This window comes from Apteryx mantelli, chromosome 18 (assembly GCF_036417845.1).
Source record: "Apteryx mantelli isolate bAptMan1 chromosome 18, bAptMan1.hap1, whole genome shotgun sequence".
Lineage (NCBI taxonomy): Eukaryota > Metazoa > Chordata > Aves > Apterygiformes > Apterygidae > Apteryx > Apteryx mantelli.
In genome coordinates, this window is record NC_089995.1 from 2,738,114 (window position 1) to 2,747,756 (window position 9,643).

Sequence of the window (9,643 nt, forward strand, 5' to 3'; positions counted from 1 at the left end):
ATGATTCCTAAGTTCTCCATGCAGTCGCCCTTATATTGCAGTGTTGGGAATGTAATTAGTGTGTCTCCTCCTTTCCTTTATCTCCAGCCTCCTTGGGAAGACCTACAAAAACTTACTGACTCCTCTTCAGTTTTTATCACTCATCTATTTTGGAACATCTTTCACATGTGGATGCATCTCATTCTGCTTCCCATTTCTAGGAAATGGATTCTTATGTGTATATAGTGCATAAGGAATATATAGATTATTCAAAAGGACCTTTATCCAGCCCATAGACTTTTAAAACCTAAGGGGAAGCACAGAAAATCCAAAATTGTCCACCTGGCTAAACAATTTTCTTTTCACTTCTAGGTCCACCTGTTGAGCCACTGGAGCCAACTAGGCCTTTACCGACTCTTCCTGTTCGCAGAATTCATTCTACTTCGGAAAGAAAACATGAGAGACAGCCAAGACCTCCTAGTCCTCCTCTGGGTGATAGGCCATCTCCTCCAGGCACAAAACCGAACATCTGTGATGGCAACTTCAACACTGTGGCTCTCTTTAGAGGAGAAATGTTTGTTTTCAAGGTACTAAGAATTCTGGCTTAAGCATGAGGCTTTCCACTGGGAAAGAAAAATAAAAGTATAAGGTAGTTACAGTAAGATTTGAAATGTCCCCACAAATAACTCTGTTCCCCTGAAGCTAGTGAATGATTAATGTTAGCAGGAAGTGTAAGCAGATTGGATTTGTATATTTATAAACAATGAACCACACTGCCTGATGGGATTCACAAGCTAAACAAAACACCCAGGCAGCCTGTGCACCAAAAAGTGAACCAGCTGAATTAGCAGAGAGTTCAGATGCCATCAAGATGAGAAAGGAGTCACCTGTAAAGCCAGAAGGCAATGCCAGTAACAGAATGGGGATTAAGCCTCGTTCCTTCCAGAGATGGCACACACCAAAGCCTGGGCTTCAGAGAGAACGCTTTTTTATTGGGGATTCATAGCACTCAACCTGAAGCTCTCAGGGAGTTTGAGTCAGCCTTGCTCATAAACTACAGCTAGGGAGGAAAGAGAGGTTGTTTGCTCAATAACCTACATATTAGAGCACCTTGAATCTAGAAGACTGTGGTCCCACCCCCAAAATACCTGTACCTTGCACTCTGCCCAATGGGTATGAATGTGGACAGGGAAATATTGAAGGTCACTAAGTGGACAAACCCTGCCAGTTGCAGAAAATGCCTGAACTGGAAATAGTTGAAGTCTGGGACAGTATTTCAGAGAAGTATCACAAGTTCTTGCCCTGCTCTTACTCTTCCCTGACCATCCACTTTGACTGTTTAACTAACAATCTTGTATAGTATCTAAAGGGCTATTTAATAACTGCCTTTGTGCCTTTGGAGATTGAGTGCTTTACTCATTTCCCAGGTAATGGTAAAGTCTGTCCTGGGGTTTGATAGTTGAGCATCAGTTGCACTGGGCCAAGCATGACACCACAGCAGCAAGACATGCAAAGAGGTCACTCACAAATAAGTTCATAATGCTTTCTCCTGCTCCTCTTTCCTCTCCTTTCCTACTTTTCTTTCTGCCATTTTCACAGCACCAGCAATGAACTTCTCACCCTTTTTAGCAAAGCACACTGCCAGCTGCACCATGAAGCGTTTTCCTCACTAGAGACAGTGTTGGTCTGGGTTGGAGCTGTCATCTGAACCAGGACTTCGTGGTTATGGGGCTTAGGCAGGAATTAGTAATGCTTGATGATGGACCCCCCCCAGTCTCATTTGGCTGCAAAATAAAAATACTCAAACAGTCTAAAGACCATTCTGTTTTTCTCAGGATCGCTGGTTCTGGCGTCTGCGCAACAACCGAGTGCAGGAGGGCTATCCCATGCAAATTGAGCAGTTCTGGAAAGGCCTCCCCGCAAAGATTGATGCAGCCTATGAGAGGTCTGATGGAAAATTTGTTTTCTTCAAAGGTACTGTATATTTCAGTACAAACCTACCATCCCTGCCTCAAATCACACTCTTCTTTCATGGCATAGATTGTGAAAACAGGTTAGCTGCATCCCTCTCCTTTTCCAAGGGGGCACTTGAAGCAGCCAGAGATTTCTGAACCACTAATCAACTTACCAACTTTGATTTTCTAATCAAAGACACAGCAAATAAGTACCATTAGCAGCATTTCCTTGCACAGAAGAGCCAGCCCCTGCCCCTTGCAAGTACTTCCTACTCTGGTATCCCGTCACCGGCAGGCTAAGCTGCAGGTTCCTGCAGAACTGTGCAGGTCACTGGGGCTGCACAGCCTTCTGCAGCTTTACAGCAAGCTCTTATGCCACCATGTTCAGGGGCTGAGCTACCCTCCCAGGACACAGACTGCTACGAAATGGGTCTTACGAGTCCACTGCATACTTCGGGTTGCAAAGTTCAACCTTAGGACTCCCTGCAGCTTGAAAATGTCCATCCACATGCAGAAGTGCATGGTGGCTGCTGGCCATCCCAGGTGAGACACGCAGGGTACTTTCTTTGCCCTGGGGGCACTAGGAAAAATGGTTGCTCTGGCAACATATCTGCAAAATCTGTAATAAACAAGGTGGGCTGTATAAGAATACATTAAATAGGGCATATGTTAAAATAGGCCTAGCCTTTTCTCACATATTCTCATTGCATTTTGACTAATGTTTGGTGGTCTCACTAATAATGACTGATCTATATGCAAATGTTCTCCTTTGCTTTTCTCTTTCCAGTATGACAGCCAGTCCTTAAAATACTGCTTAGTGGGGGCTGGCCTTGCCAGGAGAATCTCTGTATAAAGCTAATAAAGTTGGCTTCCATTTGATAACACAAAATAATTTCTATTTCTCAGTGGCTACCAGTGTCCTGCCTGTCTCACAGAACATGTTCAGGCAGGTTGTTAGACCTCTTAAGAGGTAGGACACTCCCAAATCACATTTCTGAGCAAGGATGAAAAATTTGCACCCTGGTCAGAAGAGCTGGGGGAGGTATTAGGAAGAGCATAGTCAGCATCCTTGAGGCAGGCCTTGAACCTTGTTAAATATGTAGGCCACTGTCCATTAAGCATCTGTAAAGAGAGATTATTCACAATGAGGTCAGATAGGCACCAATACAGTGGATTGACTTGCACATGTTGTGGCCTGTGTGGAAGTCCAATGTCAATTTAATTATGGTCCCTCTCCTTACATCTGGTCTAAGGAGGGAACACTGCTGTTAGTTACACATCACATACATTAACTTGATGCAACACAAGCTTCTATGGTAATGATCTGCTCGCGTGCCTTTTCTTGAGGAGATGGGAAAATTTGTTGTGCTTTTTCTAAAGAGACAAAATGTCCAGCCTCATGCTGAGGCCAATGTTAGCTCCTTGCACTGTGAGAGTTTCTGAACACGATCCTGTCATTTGAGAGCAAGTTGTAAGCAAGGAAGAATGGATGGAAAGCATCACCATGCCCCTGTACAAAAGCACAGTACCTGTTCTTCTGAAATAATTGTGCAGTTTCAGTCCCACATCTCAATAAAATATTAAAACTAGAGAAGATTCAGAGAAAGGAACAGGAACGCTCAAAATTATGGAATAACCTCCTACAAGGAACAATTAAATAGCCTAGAACTCCTTAGCCTGAATAAGAGGTGGCTAAGAGAGGCTATAAGCTAAGTCTTTAAGATCATGTCTAGCCTAGAGAAGGTGATGGGAACAATTGTTCAAAGTCTCTGCCAAAACAAGAACTAAGAAACATCAAATGAAACCAAGAGGTATGAGGATTAGAATAAACAGGAAGAAGCACCTTCTTCATATAACCCATAGTTAAGCTGTAGAAGTCCTCATCATGTTGTGGTTCATTGTGGTTATTTTATATTTTTATCGATTCACCTATTAATTAGGCAAATCCATCTGTTTGTGTCTCCCCTTCATCTCTAGGAGATAAATACTGGGTTTTTAAAGAAGTGACAGCAGAACCAGGATACCCACACAGTCTTGTGGAGCTGGATAGCTGTCTTCCCCGGGAAGGCATTGACACAGCTTTGCGTTGGGAGCCTGTAGGTAAAACCTACTTCTTCAAAGGAGACAGGTACTGGAGATACAATGAAGACAAGCGAGCAACAGACCCAGGATACCCAAAGCCCATCACTGTGTGGAGAGGAATCCCTCAGGCTCCACAGGGAGCTTTTATCAGCAAAGAAGGCTGTATGTATCTGCAATCACTACAAGTATTAGATTGGTAATAGTTTGCCTAGTTTGGGAGTTTGGTTGTGGGAGTTGAGTTGTTGCAAATAGTTGCACTGAGATAGAAATCGAGTCTCAGAAAACCCAAGGTCACCCTGACACCTGTGAACACAGGGAGTCTGTGATTCTTCCTGACCATCATCCCAACCCACGAACCTTCTCAACTGCTCAACAACGTTACTGTAATTCCAGCTCTTTGGGGCAGTGATGTGAGACAAGGGCTGTCAGGCTGGGTCTTCCAGTACCTCTGGAAGACTGCAGCAAGAGCCAGATAAGCAGGAGGTCAGAAGCAGGTGACTCAATGCTCCCTTCCTTTTCTTTTCAAATCACTTGAGACTGATTGTCTTTACTGGTCAGGCCAGCCCTCAGGAACCCCAGACCCTGGAGGCAAGAGAGAAAGTCTGGAGAGAGGAAGACTTTCCCTTGGTGGAGGAGGAGTGGGTTAGAGATCATTTAAGCAAACTTGACACCCACAAATCCATGGGCCCTGATGGGATGCACCCACGAGCGCTGAGGGAGCTGGCGGATGTTATTGCTAAGCCACTCTCCATCGTCTTTGAAAGGTCATGGAGAACAGGAGAGGTGCCCGAGGACTGGAAGAAAGCCAATGTCACCCCAGTCTTCAAAAAGGGCAAGAAGGAGGACCCAGGGAACTACAGGCCAGTCAGCCTCACCTCCATCCCTGGAAAGGTGATGGAGCAGCTCATCCTGGAAGCCATCTCCACGCATGTGGAGGAAAAGAAGGTGATCAGGAGTAGTCAGCATGGCTTCACCAAGGGGAAATCATGCCTACACCAATCTGATAGCCTTCTATGATGGAATGACTGGCTGGATAGATGAGGGGAGAGCAGTGGATGTTGTCTCCCTTGACTTCAGCAAGGCTTTTGACACTGTCTCCCATAGCATCCTCATAGACAAGCTCAGGAAGTGTGGGTTAGATGAGTGGACAGTGAGGTGGATTGAGACCTGGCTGAATGGCAGAGCTCAGAGAGTTGTGATCAGTGGCACAGAGTCTAGTTGGAGGCCTGTAGCTAGCGGTGTCCCCCAGGGGTCAGTACTGGGTCCAGTCTTGTTCAACTTCTTCATCAATGACCTGGATGAAGGCACAGAGTGCACACTCAGCAAGTTTGCTGATGATACGAAACTGGGAGGAGTGGCCGATACGCCAGAGGGCTGTGCTGCCATTCAAAGAGACTTGGACAGCCTGGAGAGGTGGGCAGAGAGGAACCTCATGAAATTCAACAAAGGGAAGTGCAGGGTCCTGCACCTGGGGAGGAATAACCCCATGCACCAGTACAGGCTGGGGGTTGACCTGCTGGAAAGCAGCTCTGCTGAGAAGGACCTGGGAGTGCTGGTGGACACCAAGTTAAGTATGAGGCAGCAATGTGCCCTTGTGGCCAAGAAGGCCAATGGTATCCTGGGCTGCATCAGAAAGAGTGTTGCCAGCAGGTCGAGGGAAGTGATTCTCCCCCTCTACTCAGCCCTGGTGAGGCCACATCTGGAGTACTGCGTCCAGTTCTGGGCTCCCCAGTACAAGAGGGATGTGGCACTACTGGAGCAAGTGCAGCGAAGGGCCACAAAGATGATTAGGGGACTGGAGCATCTCTCTTATGAGGAAAGGCTGAGAGAGCTTGGCCTGTTTAGCTTGGAGAAGAGAAGGCTGAGAGGAGATCTTATCAATGTGTACAAGTATGTGAAGGGAGGGTGTCAAGAGGATGGGGCCAGACTCTTTTCAGTGGTGCCGAGCGACAGGACGCGAGGCAATGGGCACAAACTGAAACACAGACAGTTCCATCTTAACATGAGGAAAAACTTTTTCACTGTGAGGGTGACAGAGCACTGGAACAGGTTGCCCCGAGAGGTGGTGGAGTCTCCTTCTCTGGAGATATTCAAAAGCCGCCTGGATGCAATCCTGTGCAATGTGCTCTAGGTGACCCTGCTTGAGCAGGGGGGTTGGACTAGATGATCTCCAGAGGTCCCTTCCAACCTCAGTGATTCTGTGATTCTGTGATTCTGTGATTAGAAAAGGAGTTTTGGAGTCCTTTGGGGAGGTGAGGGGTAATTCAGGCAGTATGCTGCATAAACCACCAGCCTTTTATTAACAGCAGGACAAGACTGTTTTAATCTTAATGAAAGCCAGACCTTCCAGATGCTGTGGCCAAAAGGACTGATCTTATACAGCATCTGCTCCCTCAGATTGGGTGGAAGGAACCATACATATATAAGTATTCACCCAACCTCTATCACACCCAGGCAGACACTGTCATTCTGTCACTATGTGGCTCTGTAATGAGGAGCACATGTTTGCAGATGCTTTAGTAGAAAATAAATTACTGCAGCACACTTGCTTTAAAATTGGGGGGGGGGAGGGAGGCTAGTGTTTTTATTCTCAGCTTAAATCATGATCATCAATTTGTCTTGGCCAAGGGGGAACAATACAGGGACACTGTTGGCAACATAGCTCCCACAAGCCAGGGCTAGGGCTTCTCCTTTAAATCCTAGCTCCAAAACTGACTTAGCATGGCTGTATTTGTGGAATGCCCTTGATGAACATGTCTTATTTGCCTAAATAGCCATCATCTTCCCAGTCTTTCAGGTGCTCTGAACTTATGTACACACACACACACAGAGCTTATCAAGTTGGAAATGGTGTGGTGAGAAATCTTCTGTTTTGTTTTCTAGTTTATACCTACTTTTACAAAGGGAAGGAGTACTGGAAGTTTGATAACCAGAGGCTGAGTGTGGAGCCAGGCTACCCCAGGTCAATCCTCAAAGACTGGATGGGCTGTAACCAGAAGGACGTTGAACGAAGCAAAGACAGACACCTCCCCCACAACGATGTGGATATTATGGTGACAATAAATGATGTGCCTAGCACTGTAAATGCAATTGCAGTTGTGATCCCTTGCATTTTGTCTCTGTGTATCCTTGTCCTGGTGTACACGATCTTCCAGTTTAAAAACAAAGAGGTGCAGCAAAACGTTGTATATTACAAAAGACCTGTCCAGGAATGGGTATGACACAGCCAGCTGCACATTTCAACTCATTGCTCCGATGAGGACTACAGACAAAAAAATTTTAAAAACTTGCATTCAAAAGCCTACCAAACAGAACTACTTCAGTGACCTACAAATTTTGGACATCCTGGGACAGAAAGAAGCAGAAAAACTGGAAAAAATACAGGCAGCTTTGCAGTGTGGAGTCTTTTGCCTTCTTACTGCCTCAGCCATGTGTCAGTCTAGATGTGCCATTCTCCACAGGCTCGCTCTGCAAATGTCAGAGACTTCAAGACAGGTTTTCTTCAAACTTTTTCAACTGACCTGGGAAACTTCCCTCAGTGCCCTGCACCAGTGCTCCCTGTTAAACCCAGCATTCTCCAGTGTAGCTAAACCACCCCTCAAGACTCATTTTTTTAATAGCTGTCTCATAAATGAATTAAGATCATGAAATCTATGAACAGGAACACTTCAGTATCGTAAGCAGAATGCATTCTGATGCTGAACCATTCTAAAAGATCTTCTTAGTTTATTACAAAATCCAGGGAATTACCTGGATACAATTTTCCAATACCTGCTGGTCAGAGGTTTTGTACATTCATAATTAATCGACATTGCCACTCAGCACAGTGCAAAAGGAACCATTAAGCACTCCAAGAGGTAACCGAGTGTAGAGCAGAAGCTCAAGAAGCACCAAACCAGACAACATAAAATTACCTGGTAACATCAAGTCCTAGATTGGGACAATCTGAAGACAAAGTAATTGGGTCTAAAGAAACCAGTCATGGGAATGCATGTTTTTGTTTTGGGAGCCATTCATGAAAGGGATATTTAAATATCATATGATGCTGTTTTAAGCTCCCATCAGCCGGAAACAATGAACTGATGGTTACGAATATAATGAAAAATATGTATAGGAGTACACTGTACTCTGCCCCTGTTAAGATGCTGGGAAAAGATGAATTATTGTTATGTGGCATGTGTAACTAGATTGTGGAATTTGTTTGTTGGGTATAAGGAGAATGGAAATTTTGTTTGGAGTGAGATCATAATTTTATTTTGCTGAAATGGTCAAGATACAGTAAGAATTAGGCCTGTTTGTAAAACGAAATCCAATCTCTGTAGATGTTACGAACATTGTATGACTTAGAAATTTGGTTTTTGTTTTTGCTTACCTCTTCACATGCAAATATTTGGCAAAGGTCAAGGGAAGCATGCCATACAGTAGAAGAGTTCATCACTAGCCACATTTGACAGAAGCACGAGAATCAGATAAAGGCTAGATAACTATTTGAACTTTCAGTTAGTAACTTATCACAAGTCTCTTCCTACAACAGTAGCTTCTGCTCATCTCTCTTACAGTTGTGAATTGTTTAGGCTGTTGTGTCCTAACCACAAACTTAGTCCATTTTATTGTTGATGCTGATATTCCTACCATAAATAAGAGTGGAAGAAGAATCTCTTGTAATGCAATGTAATGGTGAAGTCCAGCCCTATATGGAAGTGCCATTCACGTAGCACATAAAGTGCTTTGCATGCTGGCAATAGGGGATAGGTGATTAGCATAGGCCCTCTACCAATAACTGAATTTTATTCAATGCAATGGAAGCACAAAGCACTGACTGTCCTGTTACTATACAAAAAGTACAGCTTCATGAAAAGTCAGCTATGAGAAAAATCAAAATATCTTTATTTTCTTGGCAAACAATTAATGCTATAAATATTTGTTATTACAATGATGAGGAATGAAGAACCAGAAAGATTTTTAGCATTCTGAATTTCTAACTAGCACTCAAACATTACTATGATGAAAGCTAAATACACAAATAGATACTTTTAGTGAGACACACTAGGATTGCATAATGTGTGGTCTCATACTGTGTTTTGTCCTTTATATTTAATTTTCATAGACAAGCAATTTATTGTGTTTAAACATAATTGAGAAGTAAGCAGATGCGAAACTTTGAATTTTGGTGAAAAATGTGATAACGTCTCATGATGGGTGAAGGAGTGCAAAGGACCAAATAAAATCAGAGCTACTAATAAGACCACCCCCACACACGCTACTCCATACGTTGCTATGTGTACTATATATGTGGTAGAATACACACTATGAATGCCACAGCCACATAGTACGTTGAACTCATCTGTATGCTGCCATATTTTGGGAGCTGTGACAGCCCAAATCTTTGAGCAAATTCCAACAGTCATCATTAAAAAAAAAAAAAAAATTACAATCCAGAGAAATGTCTGGTTTTTGCGTTTTTTTTTTTCCTCTCGTGCCCAAAGGCAGAATTTGTTTCCTATAAAACTTTATACGACTCTGAGTAATCACCGTACATGATATCGGAAATCATGGGGCTATTTAGCAAAGCTCAGCAAACATACCTACAGTCTGTATGCGTTCTGTCACTGGAGCTCACTTAAAAA

The 9,643-nt window shown here is 43.9% G+C and overlaps 1 protein-coding gene across 2 annotated transcripts in view; it reads left to right on the forward strand.

Moving 5' to 3' along the window:
- Positions 1 to 9,431, forward strand: part of MMP24 (matrix metallopeptidase 24) — a 66,404-nt gene extending 56,973 nt beyond the window's left edge. For both annotated transcript variants that reach the window (XM_067307929.1, XM_067307930.1), the window contains 4 exons: positions 352 to 566; positions 1,815 to 1,953; positions 3,912 to 4,178; positions 6,900 to 9,431. In XM_067307929.1, coding sequence (XP_067164030.1) covers positions 352 to 566; positions 1,815 to 1,953; positions 3,912 to 4,178; positions 6,900 to 7,237 — 959 coding nt within the window. In that variant the 3' untranslated portion in view covers positions 7,238 to 9,431. The remainder of the gene's footprint in view (positions 1 to 351; positions 567 to 1,814; positions 1,954 to 3,911; positions 4,179 to 6,899) is intronic.
- Positions 9,432 to 9,643: the final 212 nt, after the last annotated feature.